The following is a 22738-nucleotide window of genomic DNA, read 5'->3' on the forward strand; positions in this document are numbered from 1 at the left end:
GCTAGTGCTTAAATCAAAATGAAAGAACTCGATAGCTGTCTTCTGACGAGATCTATGATAAACATCCGGAGTCTATCGTATTCTTCAGAGATCTATGATTTTTTATTTCTTTTATTTTTTTACGTTACTGGCTTTGGGGACGTGCCCATATAGTAATCTCAACAGTATAATGTCATTTATGGCGATACGACACAAAAGCCAGTCCCCGAGGGGAAAAGATGTTGCGAATGGAAACGGAAGGCCCTCATTTGGACAATTTTGGGAATGTACAGAGCACTTTTAAAGGAGAACGTACAGCATTCAGAGACGCCGCTGCTGTGACAGTAAAAGCCAGTAAGCTGCTTACTTTCCAATACGGTAACTTAATTCCACAGTCCGCAGTTGCTTCCAGGATAATGCTATGTAAAGGTCGCTAACACGCACAAAATTCTTATTTAAAACGTAGCGGAAGTTAACAACAAGTAATGAAATCTTGCACGATTCACAAAGTCCACTACTTTCACAAAATCTGTTTGAAACGTGAAGTAAAATCTGATTAAACACGATTACCTACGAAACTTTCTCGCATGTGTTAAGCAATAAATTAACTGTTAAGACTGCACTGTTACCCTGAATCTTTCATGGAATGAAGAGAGAAAATTCTCAGCGAAAGGCTATTTTTTCCCCTTATTTTTGGATATACGTTTATTATACTGTAGAGTCCACCATTTACGCTGCGTGCTATCCCAGGCTCACGCTTTGCTTGTTCGTGTGACCCATCGTAATGCAATATATGATCCGAATCACCCAAGTTCTCTGAGGTATCTGCAAATATTGTGTCTGCACCACTGAAGATCGTCCTGTCCGACTTTCGCCCTCTTCCCTGGCGTTTCCGTGTGCCAGTGCCTTTCATCCTTTAACAAGCACTTGCTATTGCTGCATTTTACAGGTATCTGGAAGCAGTTGCAGGAGTAATGTGGCGGATCCCCTTTAACATGACAAGGCAGACTGGCGTGTAGGCGGACAGCTGCCTATCTTGTAGCGTTCCACATTAAAGTAAGGGTATTGGGGGCGGCAACCTGTGATGTTATCGGGGTCCAACATCGTTTGCAACCCCCCCCCCCCTCCCTTTCCCCCCCGACAGCCGGCACAACCGCTATAGAAATAATTAGACAGGGGGAAATCCTGACCTATTGTACGTACGTATAAGAGAATCCCTATTCCGGGGACGAACCACTACTCTAGCCAGTCGGTTCTGATGCTCTAGTGGTAAAATGCGCACCGGGAAACAGAAAAGTCGCAGAGCTGAACCTCGGTTGGAACACGAAATACGTAAGTCCGTTTAGCTTAACCTTCACCGCTCAAAGATATAAAGATTCTGCTGTCATAGGTCATTGAGTCTTGAATGAACTGTGACAGGAGTTCGAACAACAGGAGAGTGACGTACTAGGACACACTGTGTTGCTGAGTAAGTCTTTGCACATAATTTGAGTAACCTGAATCTCACAGTATGCAAAAGATTTTAAAAGCGTAAAATGCTATTGATTAAAATTAAATTTTATCACAAATGAAATGTTCGTACTACAGTTTTGGCAGTTCGACTCCCTAGGAAAGTCTTTTTATTTGACGCCACACGCGCATCGATAATGATGAAATGATGATGAGGACACACACACCGGAGAAAATTCCCGACCCGGTCGAGAATCGAACCTGGGGCTCCATAATCGAGAGTTAGCAACGCTAAGCACAAGACCACGAGCAATTAAATAAAGAGTGAGTTTATTAGCACCTTTAGCTATTTATGGAACCAATCATTTATCGCTTAAAATTTCCCTGTTGACTGAAATATACTAAGGTTAAGCGCCTATATAAGAATAGGAATAAAGAAATACTATCAAACTTCTGACGACATTCTCGTAAATTTTCAAAAACGCTGCCTAGCACAGCCATTTATTATAGGTCTAACATACCGGCTCCGTAAATGTTAATTTCATCGAGTAGTGCGCATTTCGCGAAATCTACATTGCCTAACTCTGACACCAAGTCTTTTGTAAATATGTATGTATTTTTTTTTAATTTTTGGCTGGCCGCTGTGGCCGAGCGTTCTAGGCGCTTCAGTCTGGAAGCTACGGTCGCAGTTTCGAATCCTGCCTCGGGCATGGATGTGTGTGATGTCCTTAGGTTAGTTAGGTTTAAGTAGTTCTAAGTTCTAGGGGACTGCTGACCTCAGATGTTAAGTCCCATAGTGCTCAGAGCCGTTGGAACCTTTTTTTTTAAATTTTTACGCGCTACAGGAAATAAGACGCTGAGGGCCAATACTGTTCTTTCCCTCCATTAAAATTGATACCAGCTCTATAGAAATATTAAGGAGCTAAAGGCAGAAAATGGCACACAATAGTGACAGAAGAACGGCTGAAAGCAAGGGGAAACTACAGCCGTAATTTTTCCCGAGGGCATGCAGCTTTACTGAATGATTAAATGATGATGGCGTCCTCTTGGGTAAAATATTCCGGAGGTAAAATAGTCCCCCATTCGGATCTCCGGGCGGGGACTACTCAAGAGGACGTCCTTATCAGGAGAAAGAAAACTGGCATTCTACGGATCGGAGCGTGGAATGTCAGATCCCTTAATCGGGCAGGAAGGTTAGAAAATTTAAAAAGGGAAATGGATAGGTTAAAGTTAGATATAGTGGGAATTAGTGAAGTTCGGTGGCAGGAGGAACAAGACTTTTGGTCAGGTGATTACAGGGTTATAAATACAAAATCAAATAGGGGTAATGCAGGAGTAGGTTTAATAATGAATAAAAAAATAGGAGTGCGGGTTAGCTACTACAAACAGCATAGTGAACGCATTATTGTGGCCAAGATAGACACAAAGCCCATGCCTACTACAGTAGTACAAGTTTATATGCCAACTAGCTCTGCAGATGATGAAGAAATTGATGAAATGTATGACGAGATAAAAGAAATTATTCAGGTAGTGAAGGGTGACTGGAATTCGTCAGTAGGAAAAGGGAGAGAAGGAAACATAGTAGGTGAATATGGATTGGGGGGAAGAAATGAAAGAGGAAGCCGCCTCGTAGAATTTTGCACAGAGCATAACTTAATCATAGCTAACACTTGGTTCAAGAATCATAAAAGAAGGTTGTATACATGGAAGAACCCTGGAGATACTAGAAGGTTTCAGATAGATTATATAATGGTAAGACAGAGATTTAGGAACCAGGTTTTAAATTGTAAGACATTTCCAGGGGCAGATGTGGACTCTGACCACAATCTATTGGTTATGAACTGCAGATTGAAACTGAAGAAACTGCAAAAAGGTGGGAATTTAAGGAGATGGGACCTGGATAAACTGAAAGAACCAGAGGTTGTAGAGAGTTTCAGGGAGAGCATAAGGGAACAATTGACAGGAATGGGAGAAAGAAATACAGTAGAAGAACCATGGGTAGCTCTGAGGGATGAAGTAGTGAAGGCAGCAGAGGATCAAGTAGGTAAAAAGACGAGGGCTAATAGAAATCCTTGGGTAACAGAAGAAATATTGAATGTAATTGATGAAAGGAGAAAATATAAAAATGCAGTAAATGAAGCAGGCAAAAGGGAATACAAACGTCTTAAAAATGAGATCGACAGAAAGTGCAAAATGGCTAAGCAGGGATGGCTAGAGGACAAATGTAAGGATGTAGAGGCTTGTCTCACTAGGGGTAAGATAGATACTGCCTACAGGAAAATTAAAGAGACCTTTGGAGAGAAGAGAACCACTTGTATGAATATCAAGAGCGCAGATGGCAACCCAGTTCTAAGCAAAGAAGGGAAGGCAGAAAGGTGGATGGAGTATATAGAGGGTTTATACAAGGGCGATGTACTTGAGGACAATATTATGGAAATGGAAGAGGATGTAGATGAAGATGAAATGAGAGATAAGATACTGCGTGAAGAGTTTGACAGAGCACTGAAAGACCTGAGTCGAAACAAGGCCCCGGGAGTAGACAACATTCCATTAGAACTACTGATGGCCTTGGGAGAGCCAGTCATGACAAAACTCTACCATCTGGTGAGCAAGATGTATGAGACAGGCGAAATACCCACAGACTTCAAGAAGAATATAATAATTCCAATACCAAAGAAAGCAGGTGTTGACAGATGTGAAAATTACCGAACTATCAGTTTAATAAGTCACAGCTGCAAAATACTAACGCGAATTCTTTACAGACGAATGGAAAAACTGGTAGAAGCGGACCTCGGGGAAGATCAGTTTGGATTCCGTAGAAATGTTGGAACACGTGAGGCAATACTAACCTTACGACTTATCTTAGAAGAAAGATTAAGAAAAGGCAAACCTACGTTTCTAGCATTTGTAGACTTAGAGAAAGCTTTTGACAACGTTAACTGGAATACTCTCTTTCAAATTCTGAAGGTGGCAGGGGTAAAATACAGGGAGCGAAAGGCTATTTACAATTTGTACAGAAACCAGATGGCAGTTATAAGAGTCGAGGGGCATGAAAGGGAAGCAGTGGTTGGGAAAGGAGTGAGACAGGGTTGTAGCCTCTCCCCGATGTTATTCAATCTGTATATTGAGCAAGCAGTAAAGGAAACAAAAGAAAAATTCGGAGTAGGTATTAAAATTCATGGAGAAGAAGTAAAAACTTTGAGGTTCGCCGATGACACTGTAATTCTGTCAGAGACAGCAAAGGACTTGGAAGAGCAGTTGAACGGAATGGACAGTGTCTTGAAAGGGGGATATAAGATGAACATCAACAAAAGCAAAACGAGGATAATGGAATGTAGTCAAATTAAATCGGGTGATGCTGAGGGGATTAAACTAGGAAATGAGACACTTAAAGTAGTAAAGGAGTTTTGCTATTTAGGGAGTAAAATAACTAATGATGGTCGAAGTAGAGAGGATATAAAATGTAGACTGGCAATGGCAAGGAAAGCGTTTCTCAAGAAGAGAAATTTGTTAACATCAAGTATAGATTTAAGTGTCAGGAAGTCATTTCTGAAAGTATTTGTATGGAGTGTAGCCATGTATGGAAGTGAAACATGGACGATAACTAGTTTGGACAAGAAGAGAATAGAAGCTTTCGAAATGTGGTGCTACAGAAGAATGCTGAAGATAAGGTGGGTAGATCACGTAACTAATGAGGCGGTATTGAATAGGATTGGGGAGAAGAGAAGTTTGTGGCACAACTTGACTAGAAGAAGGGATCGGTTGGTAGGACATGTTTTGAGGCATCAAGGGATCACAAATTTAGCATTGGAGGGCAGCGTGGAGGGTAAAAATCGTAGAGGGAGACCAAGAGATGAATACACTAAGCAGATTCAGAAGGATGTTGGTTGCAGTAGGTACTGGGAGATGAAGAAGCTTGCACAGGATAGAGTAGCATGGAGAGCTGCATCAAACCAGTCTCAGGACTGAAGACCACAACAACAACAACAGTGACAGAAGCGTATAAAAAAACCATGATGCGTCACCTGAAAGTCATCAACAAATAGCAGGGAAAGAAGCAAGTGAACCTAAAAAAAACGACAACGGATGAAAGAATTTCAGCTGTATATCCCACATACTGTCTAAGATAATTATATGTACTAAATGCGTCTTGTCATTTGAGAATCAAGTGTCATTGTGTGAAGATAACTGAAGGCTTTCGTTTGCCTGTCATTGTGTGAAGGTATCTGAAGGCTTCCGTTTGCCGACTGTTTCAGATTGTAGCCCAAGATGAAAATGATGTGTGCTTCTCATATTCGAAAAAAGGCGAGAATCTAACTTAGGTATTAATGCAAATAACATAGAACACTAGATGGAGGCAGTGGGAATGGCTTTTGAATAGGTCAGGGGATAATAACCGTTCTAAAGTTTTCAAATAACTAGGAGTGTTAATAACACCTGAAGGAGTCAGTAAATCTGAAATTGTGGTCTCGAATGGGACGATCACGTAAAATCAGTGATATGAGTCAAAGACGTAGATTTGTTGGAAGGTTTCTAGTAAAATGGAATGCATAGTAGACGCTGCTGTAACAACTTCTACATTATTGTATTAAGTATATGCCGTATGCTGAATGTATTAATGGAGAATTAACACGACAAGTGCACCGAGAATATTTAATACATTAACTACAATTGTCTCCTGCCGTCACATATCGTTTGAAGTCAGACTATATTTGATAACACATTTTCTTTTTAGTTTTTAATACACTAGCATGTTTGGGAAATTTTCCATTTATTTATACGCTGCAAGCATGGGAAATCATAGTTGTCAAAGTCGAAACACTGAGATAAATTATTTGTGTAGATAAAGTTCCACGATTTATTTCGTGTTGCAATCAATCAACAGGTAACATAATTTAAAATATTTTTTGGAAATACGTCCAGTAACGTTATCGTCAGTGGGTGTTTCTACTGTGTGGGGTTTGAAGATGTCTCCTACGTGCTAGTACAAAGTTTCCTGTAAATCTATAATATGCGACGAGGGTGGCCTTAGTTTCGAGTCGCTGTTTTCCATTACAAGAAGTTTCTTCTCGTACTGTGCTACTGTTTTATGCAGAAGCGATTCGTGCGGCCGCGCCAAGATGCAGTTGCAGTACTTTCTTTGCGAAACTCTTTGCTGTCGAATGCCATTCAAGAGCTGAATATTGCACTGAAGTTTTTCCTCCGTTTCAGCTTATTGTAGGTGAAGTTTGAGAGAAACTTTGACAAGAAGCAGAAACTGCTTCTTATGCCGGTCGCTGCTAGCTCGTTGTGTGACTAACGCACGCGATGACGACTAAATAATGAGATATTAATTGCGAGAAATTCCCACCAAGTAGACTTGGGAAAGGAAGTTGTGAGGACGTTATGGTGGGTTAACCGCGGAAAACACAGGGAGTGACTAACAGAAGATGCTAGGAAGTCGTCTACCGTCAGATTTTCTGTAGACCAACAGCCAGCGAAATTCAGTCCTGAATCTGCAAAACACCTGCTTAGTAATCCATTTTTTTCTTTCTTGTTGGAATCATTGTCGAATACATGGTGTCGACATTTATGTAGGAGAGGTCGTCCTTTTGATACGATACCCTGTTTCATTTAAGAAAATCCGGAAAAGAAAATTATTTATGAATCGTGGAAACAGTCACAGGTTCGAATCATGCCTCGGGCATGGATGTGTGTCAGGTCCTTAGGTTAGTTAGGTTTAACTAATTCAAAGTCTAGGGGACTGAATACCTCAGATGTTAAGTCCCATAGAGCTTAGAGTCATTTGAACCATTTGAAAACAGTAGGTCAGCTGCGGTTGTACTCATGGAACAGCAAAAGCCTGATACTTTTACAAGGAATACACGCCATTTGAGTTTAATTGTGGAGTGTGTAGGGGTAGTGGCAGATATTTGCAAAGATTAACCGAATCGAAATGGCCTCCGCATAGCTTTTACAGACAATTATTTTACAATTGCGCAAACATTGATTCATCGTAAAATATGAGAAATAATATCGCGAAGAGGCAATGAGGACGTCAGTAATTCATTGATGATGACTATTAATGTGCAAAAATGTTTGAGAACAAAGCTTCTGTCCACAAACTGGCACTGATTTAGAAACCATCGCTCGTGCGAAACTCAGCTTTCATTTCTCGTGCACGATGTACAGAGCAACAGGCAGAGTTCATATTGCTAGATTTCCGGAAATAGTTTGACCCCATGCCACACTGCATACTATTAACGAAGGTACGAGCACACGAAATAAGTTCACAGATGTACAAGTGGTCAGAGTTAAGTAACAGAGCCTGGAACGTTGTCCTGCAAAGCGAATAGTACCAAGAGTGACCCAGGAAAGTGCTGTAGGATCGCCATAGTTCTCTGTATACATAAACTATCTGACGATAGGATACGGTTAGCAGCAGCCTCTTACTATTTATGACGCCCAGTTAAATGAAAACGAGACAGATAGAAAAAAGTAAGGAAACTGTTTTTTATATAAAAAGTTCAAATAGTTGAAATGGCTCTGAGCACTATGGGACTTAACATCTGAGGCCATCAGTCCCCTAGAACTTAGAACTACTTAAACCTAACTAACCGAAGGACATCACACACAACCATGCCCGAGGCAGGATTCGAACCTGCGACCGTAGCGGTCGCGCGGTTCCAGACTGGAGCGCCTACAACCGCTCGGCCACAGCGGCCGGTATATCAAAAGTAATAACCATAACTGCTAATACATTTGTCTTATCATGGGACATGACGGTCATTGCCGCCATGGCGGAATGTTTGCGATTGCCTCAAAACCATTATTGTTGCCAGGTGCGCACCTCTTAGTCCGAAGCAAATCACTTGGGGTGAGACTGGTACTATATGGAGGATGCGTTAAGGGCGAAACTTTGGCAACGTTGTCGAAACAAACTTGGCAGCATATGGGTGGGCATCATTCTGTTGCAGAATAATGGTTGTCCGTGAACATTTAGGGCGTTTGGACTTGGTGGCGCGAACAGTGGTACGTGGACACTTTGCAAAAATTGAAGCACACCTTCAAGTCCATCGCCCGGTTTGCTGACAGATGGCATCTTTCTGTTGCAGGATAATACACTCCTACGTGTTGCCAAAGTTGTTTCGATTTCGCTGCAGAAGTTTCGCTGGGAAGCCATTACACATCCTTCGTATAGTACCGATCTCTCCCCGTGCTATTTCCATATTTTTGGAGCCCTGAAGAAAGACATTCGCAGCCGTCGATTTGCTACGGAGGAGGAGGTGCATGTCTGAGTAGAATCATGTTTCCGTATGCAGCCGCAAACATCTTTCCATGACGGGATTTACTGTCTTGTCTGACAGTGGGATAAATGTACTGTATTAACAGCTATGGCGATTAGTTTTGAAATAACAAATACTTTCTTACTGTTTTCATCTACAGACTTACACTTACGACGCTGTGATGTATTGGAAACTTATGTCGCTAAGTGACTATAGAATAATACAGTATTACTTGGATGAAATGCTGTTTAATGTGATGAATGGCTGCGTGACCGAAATGTGGAATAAAGCAACTTAATGCAGATGAGTGGGAGAAACAGTCGTGCAATGTTCGAACACAACATTAGGGTTGTGCTGTTTGACACAGTCATATCGATTAAATATCGAGGGGTAACGTAGCAAAGCGTCATGAAATTGATTTAAAATGTAAGGTCCGTTAATGGGACAATTCTAGAAAAGTGGAGTTCGTCTATAAATGAAAGCTCTTCTACAACCTATTCTCGAGTGTTTAGGATCCCCATCAGGTCGGATTAAAGGAAGAACATCGAAACAATTCGTTTATTACCAGTAGGTTTGATCAACACGCTAGTATTACGGAAATACTCGGTTAATTCAAACGGAAATCCCTGCAGGGAACAAGTATTTTCGCGGAACATTATTAGAGAACCGATATTTTGGACAGATTGTAGAACTGTTCTGCTTTTGGATCTCTGTTACCGTATGGTGTCTTTTTTTTTTGCCCTTTTTTCCACTGGCTGTTTTTAGCTGTCTTCTATTATGTCAACTGGGACTGACGTATAGTCGTTTTTTAACTCCTCTCTATCTTCGTGTTCTATAGTTTTGGCTTGGACTTGGACTCCAGTTGTTTTTTGCGCCCTAAAGCAAAACAAAACCAAACCAAACTACGAGTACGTATATATTGTGCATAAGCACCGCGAAGACGAGAGAAATCAAAACTCGTACGGAAGTATATAGATAGTCGTTTTTCCCTCGTTCCATTTACTTGTGGAAATGGAAAGGGAATGACTTATCAGTGGCGCAAAGCATCCTCCACCCTGCGCCTAATTGTGGCTTGTGAAGTCTGTATTTATGTTTGCCTGTATGTGGATGTAGGGTTGGCGCTTGCTGAACCATATATGATCCTTTTTCCTAAGCCTACTCACTTTCGTCAATTCAATAGCAGGAAGATGAGATGCAAAGAAAATGGACACAAATGGTAATTGGGATTTAGGCATTTTACTTTTTCCGAATTTACATACATAGAAGTACAGAAATATGTCGACAAATCTGTTTTTTATTGGACACTTGCAGCAAAATCGGTCGTGTGAAGAAAATATTTTGGAACTACATTCACTATTTTCATGAAAAAGGCAAGGACGGCCAGGGTTGATGAATAAGCATCTGGAAACCCTCTAGAGACATCGACGTCAAGTCAACGGACAGGACCCTGCAATGTGTAACCTGAACTGCTATTCTCTCTCTCTCTCAGGCCTGGAAACTCGCTTCAGAATGTTTGGAACGCCAGCGAACAACTCGGGTGCGAGAGGCCGCTGTCCAGCGCTGTACCGGCCGGAAACTCCGTGGAATTCGCAGTCACGTTTCCGCTTGCCAATGAGTAGGTCCAACTCGCAACACCATTGCAACACTGTGTCGGCTCCACTAGGCATTCCGCACGTAAATAGCTTTTCTCACTGCCGTACGATCTGAAAGTAGCTCTCTTTAGAGTTCAGTCTTTTGAGCTGTTTCTCACGGCTGCCTTTCCTAGAAATACGTCTTTATTACCAGATTAAACCATGTTTTCTAACTCTGCTCCGGCTTTTTCTGTTTGTTGTTCCTTACTGGAACAAGTTATTTCGTAGTTAACGTGGTAATTTAATAATTTGCTACATAAATGATAAAACATTTCCTTACTTCTACATCTATGCTCCACGATTCACCTGACGGTGTGTGGAGGAGGGTACTTTTTGTACCGGTTTCCCTTCCCCGTTTTCCTATTACAACTGCGCATGGTTCGCGGGAAGAGCGATTGCTGGTAAGCATCCGAATGGGCTCGACTCTCTCTGATTTAATCTTTATGGTCATTTCGTGAGACATATTCTCCGGAGAAATTTCACGCTCGTTGGTTGTCATTATTACAATACTAAGTATTGCCCTTTACACAGCTATATTGCTGTCAAACGGCCTTTTACTAGGTCAGCCAGGTTCATTGTAGCTAACACACAGAAAAATACGACCGTCTTGAACTAACACAAAGAAGTGAAATAAGGCACTCTTGATATGACAGCGTGAGAATATCATATTTTCTTTATTTTATTGAAGTAAATGGCAGTACGATGTCTGGAAGATTGATGGCATCAGAGATCTATGATTTTCTAGTGATAAAAGAAGACAAATAACGAAGTGTTACTCATACCCTTACTGGTCTTGATATCAGAAATATACCATCAGAGAAACACTAGTCGTCATTCATTGGGCGTGTATGCTTCATAATACAAAAGAAGATCCAACGTTCTAGTCACACTGATACCGAATGACAATCAGCTCATTTGCAGTATCGGTTGTACAGTCCATTAAAAAATTACAGTCTTCAGTCTCCAAGCATTTTCAAATCCTTTGTCATCACAGCATGGTTTGTTGCAATAGGAACCTGGTCTGGTTAATCAAACATTGTCATGCTCGTACAGTTCCAGCTTACATAGATCAAGAGTCACAGAAATAATACGCATTTTAGTTTATTTGGATATGTTACCCCTTCACTCGTCTGGCACGCCGCTTAGGTGTGCTAAGGGTATCTTACGTCAGCGGTATATTTTTCCAAATGGTAAGACATATATGTACGAAGTTTGGCTCAAATTGCTGTAGGTGCTCCCAGGTTGTGATGAAGTTCACACACATTCATCTATTCTTATCTTCATCTTGACCACCTCCAATAACTTATTGTCCAGAAGGAAAATTAAAAAATGTATGAAGCAAAAGCTGTGAAGCTACCATGCTTGAGTTTCATCATTCAGTCAATCGTTTGTTTGAGTACAATGAACATCAGTGAAGAGAAATGCTTCTCATCTGTGGACAATGGAAGGTTTATTTTAGTACAGTGTACACCAATGAAGATTTGTTTTAGTACAGTGTACACCAATGAAGAGAAGTAGAAATGCTGCTCGTCTATGGAGAATGTAAGTTAGCAGAACAGTAATGACCGGTGTGCATTTTCCGTGTATTTCCATGTTTTTACTGTCAACTCCAGCCTGTGGACGATTTGCGTTACGCAGGGTACTTGCAGTGTGTGTTAATACAAGGGAGTCAGAGTTAAGTTTGTGTTCCGTTTTAAATTTCGGGTTGGTGCGTAAGTTCGTAGCGTTTTCTCATGCGTTCAATACACCAACAGATACACACAACAGAGACTTTAGTCATCAATAATACAGGGTGATTCAAAAAGAATACCACAACTTTAAAAATGTGTATTTAATGAAAGAAACATAATATAACCTTCTGTTATACATCATTACAAAGAGTATTTAAAAAGGGTTTTTTTTTCACTCAAAAACAAGTTCAGAGATGTTCAATATGGCCCCCTCCAGACACACGAGCAATATCAACCCGATACTCCAACTCGTTCCACACTCTCTGTAGCATATCAGGCGTAACAGTTTGGATAGCTGCTGTTATTTCTCGTTTCAAATCATCAATGGTGGCTGGGAGAGGTGGCCGAAACACAATATCCTTAACATACCCCCATAAGAAAAAATCGCAGGGGGTAAGATCACGGCTTGTTGGAGGCCAGTGCTCTGTCACGGGCTGCCTGGCGGCCGATCCATCGCCTCGGGTAGTTGACGTTCAGGTAGTTACGGACAGATAAGTGCCAATGTGGTGGCGCTCCATCCTGCTGAAATATGAATTGTTGTGCTTCTTGTTCGAGCTGAGGGAACAGCCAATTCTCTAACATCTCCAGATACTGTAGTCCAGTTACAGTAGCACCTTCGAAGAAAAAGGGACCAAAAACTTTATTGGCTGAAATGGCACAGAAAACGTTCACCTTAGGCGAGTCACGTTCATACTGAGTTGTTTCCCGCGGATTCTCAGTGCCCCATATACAGACATTGTGACGGTTGACTTTCCCGTTAGTGTGGAAAGTTGCTTCATCACTAAACACAATCTTTGAAACGAAAGATTCATCTGTTTCCATTTGAGCAAGGATAAAATCACAGAAATCGATTCTTTTAATCTTATCAGCTGCAGACAGTGCTTGAACCAATTTCAGACGATAAGGTTTCATAACTAACCTTTTTCGTAGGACTCTCCATACAGTTGATTGTGGAATTTGCAGCTCTCTGCTAGCTCTGCGAGTCGATTTTCCTGGGCTGCGAACAAATGCTTGCTGGATGCGTGCTACATTTTCATCACTCGTTCTCGGCCGTCCAGAACTTTTCCCTTTGCACAAACACCCATTATCTGTAAACTGTTTATACCAACGTTTAATACACCACCTATCAGGAGGCTTAACACCATACTTCGTTCGAAATGCACGCTGAACAACTGTCGTCGATTCACTTCTGCCGTACTCAATAACACAAAAAGCTTTCTGTTAGCATCAACTGACGCTGACGCCTAGTCAACAGCGCCTCAAGCGAACAAATGTACAACTAAATGAAACTTTATAGCCCCCTTAATTCGCCGACAGATAGTGCTTAGCTCTGCCTTTTGTCGTTGCAGAGTTTTAAATTCCTAAAGTTGTGGTATTCTTTTTGAATCACCCTGTATATTCTCCGTCACTACTTATAACAGTCTGCCAACGCTAGGGTAACTTTTCGATACCGCGACAGTAGAAATTAGGTTGTTTTGCGGCTAAAAACTTGTGGAACCATGTTCGGAGCGCAAGGGAGTTCCCTGCAGGTTATTGGATAGATAGCGGAAAAGGTGAAAATCAGAGGGCACAAGATCAGGTGAATGAGGTGAGTGCGGATTTACTTCCCGGCCAAACTCCTGTTTAATGTTTTTGTCAGTCTAGCAGAATGCAGGCGGGCGTTACCGTCAAGTAGCATCACTTCCGCAGCATTCCTGGTCGTTATTCTTGGTATTGTGTCTGCAAGACTTCTCAGTTGTTGACAAGAAATGTCAGCACTGATGGTTACACCTCGGAGAAGCAATTACTATAGGTCAATTCTTTTATCTTGGCGGCTCGCGCATGCCCGCCCAGACGCGGGAGATTGCTGCGTTGCCAGTTGCACACGACGCACGCGTCAAGAGAAGCAGCGCCATAGTATAGCATAGTTCGCAAGCTTACGTTTAGGGGGGAGCGCGCAGTTCATGAAGTAGAGCCATCACGGCCGCATTAACCCTTTCGCTGCTACAAAGACGTGCTCCCTGCATTCCGCTTTAAAATAAAGCCAAAAGCGCCTGGTGTAAATAAAACTTTTATTACAGTCGCGAAAGACGGAATATTTCTCAATATTACATACGACACCTATGTGGTACTTAAATGAGATATTGTTATACAGTAAATTTTATATGAAATTTAGGTATCTTGTCCACATTTCATTCTCAACATTGTGGCAACTAAAATCGACCGTACGGAAAGTATACGCTATGGACTTTTACCTCTGCAAACTCTTCAAAATTTCGTGCAATGGTTTACTACATTTAATGCTGCACAATAACTGCGTTGAACATCGAAACAAAATTTAGTCATTTATGGGGGGAAGGCATCAGTCACGACGATGTGTAAAAATCAAATTTTTGGGCCAAATAGTTTTTGTGAAATCGAATGATAAGTGTGTCAAAGCAGCGGGAACACCATGTGTCTGCACGGGCGAGCAGTGCAGTGATGACAAAATCGCGCACAGCGTGGAATGTGGGGAACACGTGTCTGCAGCAGTGAAAGGATTAAAGAAGAGACAAAGCACTAGAAATTTCAAAAAACTCCATTCAAACGAATAAAATTCGTGAAGTAAGACACTTTGATATTGTTTTTAAATAAAGAAAATTTTATGCACTACACAAGGTTTGAACTTATAACCTTTTGCTTAGAAGCTCAACACTTTAACCGTTACAGTAACGCAGCTCATCTGGCAATAAAACTCCGTAAGGACTGTAATATGTCAAGCAAAATACTGACAAACACTATTGGTATGACTATGAATTACTCATGCTTCGTCGAAGTACAATAGGAAATAAACAATTACCGCTGTTCTTTATTGCGAAAAAGCGGTCCGTGAGATTGATACAAACACCTTCCCTTGCTATCGCCTGAATTAGGAGTCTTATTGCTTGTTTGGTTTAATTAATTAATGTAATATGAAGCAATTGGTATAAAGAACACTTTTTCCAAACTTTCTATAAAAGAAAGTCTGCTAGCAAGACATTGCTTTTGTTCTATTACTTTATTTATGACTGAACGTTTCTAAAACTGGAGACACTCGTCTGTGCTCTGCACTGCAGTCGAGATCTGGCAACGTCGTTCTCTGTTCATTGGCTGACTGTGTTTTGTGACGTCAGATGCGCAGAACGAACCTAAACTCGGCCGCCAACATAAATGACGCGCACTTTAGTGCACCATATCGTCGCTGTTCCGCCAGGTGCGTAACATTATCTTTTGTGGAAGCGCGCATGAGTTGTTACTTTGTTTGGACTCAACCATTCCTTTCTTTTCCTTATGTTATGACGTCATTTCTCGTCACCGGTAACGATACACGGTATGAAAGGTCGGTGTTGTTCACGAACCAATTGACGACGAGCAAGCAGAGATGCACAAATGGCCACCCCTGATTTTTTGATTGTAGCTTAGTGCATGTGGTACTCATACACCTGATTTCTGAACCGTCCATATCACATGAAAATGTCGCACTATAGTGGAACGATCATAATTCATCACATCTGGCAGTTCTCCAATATACTGACATGTATCGTTGTGGATTAATGCTTATAAACGATCTTGAGAAAACACCGAAAGTCTTCCTGAACGTGGAGAACCACTAACGTCAAAAAGATCCTCCTTAAAATAAGAAAGCCATTTCTTTGCCGCGCTCTGTGCAATAGCACCATCCCCATATACGACGCAACGACCCAAATACACTCCTGGAAATTGAAATAAGAACACCGTGAATTCATTGTCCCAGGAAGGGGAAACTTTATTGACACATTCCTGGGGTCAGATACATCGCATGATCACACTGACAGAACCACAGCCACATAGAAACAGGCAACAGAGCATGCACAATGTCGGCACTAGTACAGTGTATATCCACCTTTCGCAGCAATGCAGGCTGCTATTCTCCCATGGAGACGGTCGTAGAGATGCTGGATGTAGTCCTGTGGAACGGCTTGCCATGCCATTTCCACCTGGCGCCTCAGTTGGACCAGCGTTCGTGCTGGACGTGCAGACCGCGTGAGACGACGCTTCATCCAGTCCCAAACATGCTCAATGGGGGACAGATCCGGAGATCTTGCTGGCCAGGGTAGTTGACTTACACCTTCTAGAGCACGTTGGGTGGCACGAGATACATGCGGACGTGCATTGTCCTGTTGGAACAGCAAGTTCCCTTGCCGGTCTAGGAATGGTAGAACGATGGGTTCGATGACGGTTTGGATGTACCGTGCACTATTCAGTGTCCCCTCGACGATCACCAGTGGTGTACGGCCAGTGTAGGAGATCGCTCCCCACACCATGATGCCGGGTGTTGGCCCTGTGTGCCTCGGTCGTATGCAGTCCTGATTGTGGCGCTCACCTGCACGGCGCCAAACACGCATACGACCATCATTGGCACCAAGGCAGAAGCGACTCTCATCGCTGAAGACGACACGTCTCCATTCGTCCCTCCATTCACGCCTGTCGCGACACCACTGGAGGCGGGCTGCACGATGTTGGGGCGTGAGCGGAAGACGGCCTAACGGTGTGCCGGACCGTAGCCCAGCTTCATGGAGACGGTTGCGAATGGTCCTCGCCGATACCCCAGGAGCAACAGTGTTCCTAATTTGCTGGGAAGTGGCGGTGCGGTCCCCTACGGCACTGCGTAGGATCCTACGGTCTTGGCGTGCATCCGTGCGTCGCTGCGGTCCGGTCCCAGGTCGACGGGCACGTGCACCTTCCGCCGACCACTGGCGACAACATCGATGTACTGTGGAGACCTCACGCCCTACGTGTTGACCAATTCGGCGGTACGTCCACCCGGCCTCCCGCATGCCCACTATACGCCCTCGCTCAAAGTCCGTCAACTGCACATACGGTTCACGTCCACGCTGTCGCGGCATGCTACCAGTGTTAAAGACTGCGATGGAGCTCCGTATGCCACGGCAAACTGGCTGACACTGACGGCGGCGGTGCACAAATGCTGCGCAGCTAGCGCCATTCGACGGCCAACACCGCGGTTCCTGGTGTGTCCGCTGTGCCGTGCGTGTGATCATTGCTTGTACAGCCCTCTCGCAGTGTCCGGAGCAAGTATGGTGGGTCTGACACACCGGTATCAATGTGTTCTTTTTTCCATTTCCAGGAGTGTATTTGTGGCCGCCTCCGTTGCTGTCAGCCCTCTACTGAACTCAAACAGAAGGATATGTCGGAAATGTTCCGATTTCTCCACTTGGCACTCCGTGTTGTAGCATCCCACAGCACCTCTCATTATCTCCAATTGACAATATGTAAACTCAAATAACAGTGAATTACAAATAAAAAAAGACAATCGATAAATAAACCTATAGCATACGGAATACCAACGCGCAAAACAAAAACTTTACAAACATACGCATCAACCTAATAACATGACGTTTACGTGAATAGTCCGCGGTGGCAGGTTTTTGAACACGAGGGGAGAAAGTGGATTCTTTTCTTTTTCCTAGTGTGCATCAAATCTAGCACAGGGTCCTCTTTGTCAGGATTTGGCAAATTTTATTGTATGTTTTACATCCGTGTCCGGATGGTCTTCATGACACCACAGTGGTCAAAGTAACTAGAGGAAGGGAAGCCGCGAACGCCGTCTGTCTGTGAAGCGCGTAAACTTCGTTCTTTGACTTAGCGTATTTCAACCGTTTTGTGTATCGTATCCTCCGACGAGGAATTTGTCTAAACGAGCCCGGAAAATTTGACCCGGGTCTGGATCACCTCTCTGTATCGCAAGGTAGGATTACCTAATAAACCGAGTGGCATTTAAATAAGACGTATTGGTGTTCTTATCGTTATAATGAACAAAGTTACCAAAAAGTCCCGCAGATAGCTGATTTACATTTACTTAATTTATTTTATATTTCGATTTTCGAAAAATAGACAGCGCAGTAACATTTTTGTCACTGCGTAATTCCCACCCATTGCGACGCTTAACTTTGAAATTTAAATCAAAGGTGCGTACAAGCAGTGGTGCAAAAGCGTGGTGCCGTGCGGTATCACCCTCGGTCTGGACGACAGCAAGGTGTCAACTCGGGCGAAAAAAAATGTCACAGCTCAACTCAAGTGATGTGTAAGGTGGTTAATGATGTCACATCGGCACGAGGTTTCACCGCAGTTCTGCCCTGAACAACAGTGGTGTCTCAACATTTCACATCTTCTTTTGATGTCTCCGCGATGGAGGACACAACCACGACCCCCAGCGCTGAAATTACGCTGTTTTCTTATGACTGGCGGAGGGAAACGTTCCAGACGCAACGACGCTCAGAATCGGTACGGAAAGGCCGCAGGGAGATGCAAGCGCCCAGGACTTCGTCATTTGGATTAGTCCAAATATCGTCGAATGGGTCTGAACTATTCCTAGCAGTTCCAACCTGTCCACGACAGCAACAGTTCAGGTAACGCGGCGCTCAAACCGGATGCGATAATGTTCGATGGCGATACATCGCCACAGTTTACTTAGAGATGGGTTGAAACGCCCGAGGGTGTCAGCGGCCGTCAGCGTCTTCCTGATATTCTTCACGGGGTTGCAGCCGGATCATGTCGTCGTCCAGACACAATATTTCGGCGGGGGCAGTGGATGAGCATTAACTCACCTGAAGATGGCGGCCAGCTGGTCCGCCGAAATATTGTGTCTGGTCGACGACATGATCCGGCTGCAAACCCGTGAAGAATATCAGCAGTTATTACGCCGGGGAAGTCTACGAAATCACAACGTCCTCCTGTTCGTCATCGCACTGCGAACGGTCGTTTTCGACGGCGTAATGTATGTGAATCAACGCTCCAGGCGAAGGGGTGGTTTCACTGACGGCCTTTATGTCATTCCCTGCGGACTCTTCATGCCGATTCGGAGCGGCAGTGCGTCTAGAGTGTCTTCCTCAGCCTCTGATTAGAAAACCGAGTGATTACAACGCTGGGCTTCGCGGTTCTCACCTCCATCACCGAGGAGGGAAAATAAAGGGTTAAATGTTGGTAAGAGGGGGGTGTGACGAACTTCCTATCGTGTGACACGTCCACAGTCGCATTGGGCTGAATTGTGCTGAAAGTTGGTGCCAATATGACATCATTAGCCCACCTCATACATCTCATGAACTTCTGAGCTATGGCCTTCGCAAGTTTCGACTTCTTGCTGTCCGAAGCGTCGTAGAGCCCGAGGGTGACGTCGCTTGACACCACGCGTGCGCGCCATTACAGGGGAAGGTTGTACGCACCTTTGAGCCAAATTTCAAACTTACGCTTTGCAGTGGGTGGGAATTATTGGGTTTCTGTTGCGCAGTGTGTTTATTCGGAGTGCACCCTTTCGTTTTGGGTCGTCTAGTGGCGTGCGACGGTACTGTACCGCAGATTTTGACAGGTTCTTCGACTGCAAGCATGCACCTCCAAACAAGCATAAACGTAATTACGTAACTTTATTTTTCCGAGCTGATGATTAAAACTTTGTGATTGTTCCCCGTGTTCAGTACTGCCCAGAGCGCTGACGGGTGTGCTTTGCGCGTGTGCTCGCAGGGCCGGCGTGGGCGGCGCAGGAGGAGTCGCGCGACACGCGCGAGGGCCAGAACGTGACGCTGGAGTGCCGGTACGGCGCGTCGACGGAGCGCGCAGAGCGCACGTACTACTGGACGCGCACGAACCGGCGCGGCCAGGACAACGTGGCCGTGCAGCGCACGCCGCTCGACACCCGCTACGCGCTCGACCACCGGCCCGAGGAGGGCGTCTACGACCTGCTCATCACCAACTCCAGCTACGAACTCGACCACGGCCGCTTCGAGTGCCACATCAAGGAGCCGGGCACGGGCAAGAGCCTGCACCTGCAGGCCTACGAGCTGACCGTGCTGTCGCCGCCGGGGCCGCCGCAGGTAGCTCCCGGGCCTGCGCCCACGCTCACCGAGGGCAAGCCCGCCGAGCTGGCCTGCTCCTCCGTCGGGGGATCGCCCTCTCCCACCATCAGGTAAATGCTACCAGTTTTGTCACTCGCCTAAAATCTCCCATACACAGGCGGACTACTCGTCCGCCAAATAGGGTGGTCCCGACCCGTTCGCCTGTGCGTCGGCGATGGTCTCGCGTTCGGGTCTCAGTTTCCGGTCCGTCGGTTCGTCCGGCGAACCTCTAACTGCTAGCCCCAACAATTACTTGCCATCGCACATTCCGTCAGGGCAGGCAGGTGGATTCAGCCGCCAGTGTCTACACACACATTGTGACGGGTCGGCGATAGGGTAGGTGGATCAGTCGGGTTGTGAGTGGGCGCCTTTAAGGTGCCCTTTCATAGGCCGACGAGACGGCCAACGCTCGCTTCCCCCCCCCCCCCCCCCCCCTCCCCGTCACTTAGTGTCTGACTGTGTGTGGTCACACTGTGACTGCATGGCGGACTCTACTAGCGCCCAGATGCGTGGCAGTTTTCACCAGGCCAAAACTGAAGGGAAAACTGCCAATTATGGGGTGGCAGGTAGAGCTAGGGGCCAGCAGGTAGCGGTGGGCAGGTGGAGCTGTCCGACCCGGACCCTGGACGCGACCGCTACAAAATCGTGCAACACAAAGGCGAACGCGTCAAGGCAGACCTGCTTGGCACGAGGGGTTGGTCGACTAGTCTGGCCTCTGAATGGGCAGCTTTAGGCTTCTGAGTAATAGTAATGTGATGCCTTGGGCGTACAACAGTGGCTACGCGGACTTTCACGATGGAGTCCTTGGATGAAAAGTTCTTGGCCGACTTGCCACCTCAAATTCAGATAGAATACAAAGCTTTCGATGTCTGTCTCTATCATCATCAGCAAGAGCAACGGTTTTGAAGGTTCCGCATCTCATCGTTAAAAACTAAACCTTTACAGGATCACTTTGACTGTGCCTCCACAGCAGGCGGTTCATACAACCAAACTGTCTACTGTGCATCGGCGACGGAGGCTGGAATTTGCACGCCAATAGCGCAGATGAACGTCCAGTGAGTGGCGACAGGTGGCATTTTAAGATGAAAGATGGCCATTGGCGTGTGCGATGTGAAACGTCCAAGTAAACGCCCTGCAACTATTGTAGGAAGTGTTCAGCCCTGAAGAGAGGGCTTTTTGGTCTGGAGAAAGTCTTCGTGGCTGGCCACGGCGCTGGAGTTTGCCTGAATCCAGAACCTCACAGACTCTCTTCCTGCACGTCTCGCAGCGGTCCACGTTGCAATAGGGTGGTTGTTCAGGCTTTTGACGGGTGGTCACATTAATGTGACTGGACAGCGTAAATCTTGGATACTCTCAATCCGTCTGTAACAGGTCACACCACTTCTCTAATTTTCCGGGCTGGCCGGAAGACCGATCTGATTACTTGCCTGTTTAGGACACTATCCATCTTGCTCGTTGTTGCATCGCAGAATAGATGCCGCGCTACGTTTTGTTGCTCTTGGCTTAGTTGGAAAATGGGAACATCGCCAGTCACAAGACAGTCAGACATAGCCCCTGACGACGATGATGAAGGCAGTCATCGAAAGCTTAGGATTGTATCCGAATTTGACGAGGCAAGTTTACCAATGTTACCAAATGTCTTCAGTGCTCGCACAGAATTTTTTTTTTTTAGGCGATTGTGGATAAAAGAAGCAGAACACTAAATCTTTGACAAGAATTGATGTCTTCATTGCTCACACAAATTTTTTTTTGAGACGAGTGTGGATAAATGTAGCAGAATACTGAAACTTCGACAAGAATGAAAATATTAAAAAAGTGCTGAAACATCCTCTACCCTCTCTCTCGTCTCCATCTCTCCCTCACCCACTCTTTCTCTCTCTCTCTCTCTCTCTCTCTCTCTCACACACACACACACACACACACAGAGAGAGAGAGAGAGAGAGAGAGAGAGAGAGAAATACGAATGTCTCACTTTTAACTTCTTGTATTCAGTAAAAGTAGAAATTTAGTGCAGAAAATTAAAGCAATAGAGCAGGTAGCTGTATCTGGCAGATCGCTAGTATAAAAAGAATAAGTCGCACTGTCAGCAGCACACTAAAACTCCAGCATAAAAGCTTCATACTGGTGTCTAGACTTTACACAAAATTTTAAAGGCTTTACCATATTCGTCTCGTTATTTGCTAAAATAGAGGACAGATATTCATTTAAATTTGTTTCTGCCCTCTCATCACAATAGCGCTGCTTCGTCCTGCAGAGGTGACCGGTATGAGGGAGGCCACGCTCGGACACTTGGCGTTACTAACGGCAGTTAATTGCCCTTTACTGCCAGCCATTCCTCCCGCAGTTGCATGGCTCTCTGACTCAACAGTGAAATGACAGCATACAGGTGAATGGCACATTCTGTCACATCGTGCACCCTGCAGGCATCCTTTCCTGAACAAAGATATTCTCATGCGAAAGTTGAAATATTTATGGAACAGTAGAAATTACAGAGTCATTTTCTGAAATATTACGGGCATAACAGAGAACAGTTTGTATCAGTCCCATATTAACTAAATAACAGTAGAGAATCACACATGGTGTACCACAGGGTTCCACTCTGGGTCCTCTGTTGTTTCTGATACACATATGATCTTCCACCTTTTTATAGCTGAATCTGCCCGCACCCGCGACAGCGATGTTACCTCGAGGGATGAAGAATGACTTACCGAACCTCCTCTTGTAATTGATGAAACACACCTATGCACCCTGAATGATACCACGGCGCTGTTATACTAGTTGGGTTCTTCAACTGGGCTGAC

At 44.5% G+C, this 22738-nt stretch overlaps 1 protein-coding gene across 1 annotated transcript in view; it reads left to right on the top strand.

Annotated features, from left to right (window-relative positions):
* Nucleotides 1–218: 218 nt before the first annotated feature.
* LOC126195678 (hemicentin-2) overlaps nucleotides 219–22738 on the top strand; it is a 70519-nt gene continuing 47999 nt past the window's right edge. Inside the window, exons 1-2 of the mRNA XM_049934305.1 lie at nucleotides 219–333; nucleotides 19567–20008. Coding sequence (XP_049790262.1) covers nucleotides 219–333; nucleotides 19567–20008 — 557 coding nt within the window. The remainder of the gene's footprint in view (nucleotides 334–19566; nucleotides 20009–22738) is intronic.

This window comes from Schistocerca nitens, chromosome 7 (genome assembly GCF_023898315.1).
Source record: "Schistocerca nitens isolate TAMUIC-IGC-003100 chromosome 7, iqSchNite1.1, whole genome shotgun sequence".
Classification (NCBI taxonomy): Eukaryota; Metazoa; Arthropoda; class Insecta; order Orthoptera; family Acrididae; genus Schistocerca; species Schistocerca nitens.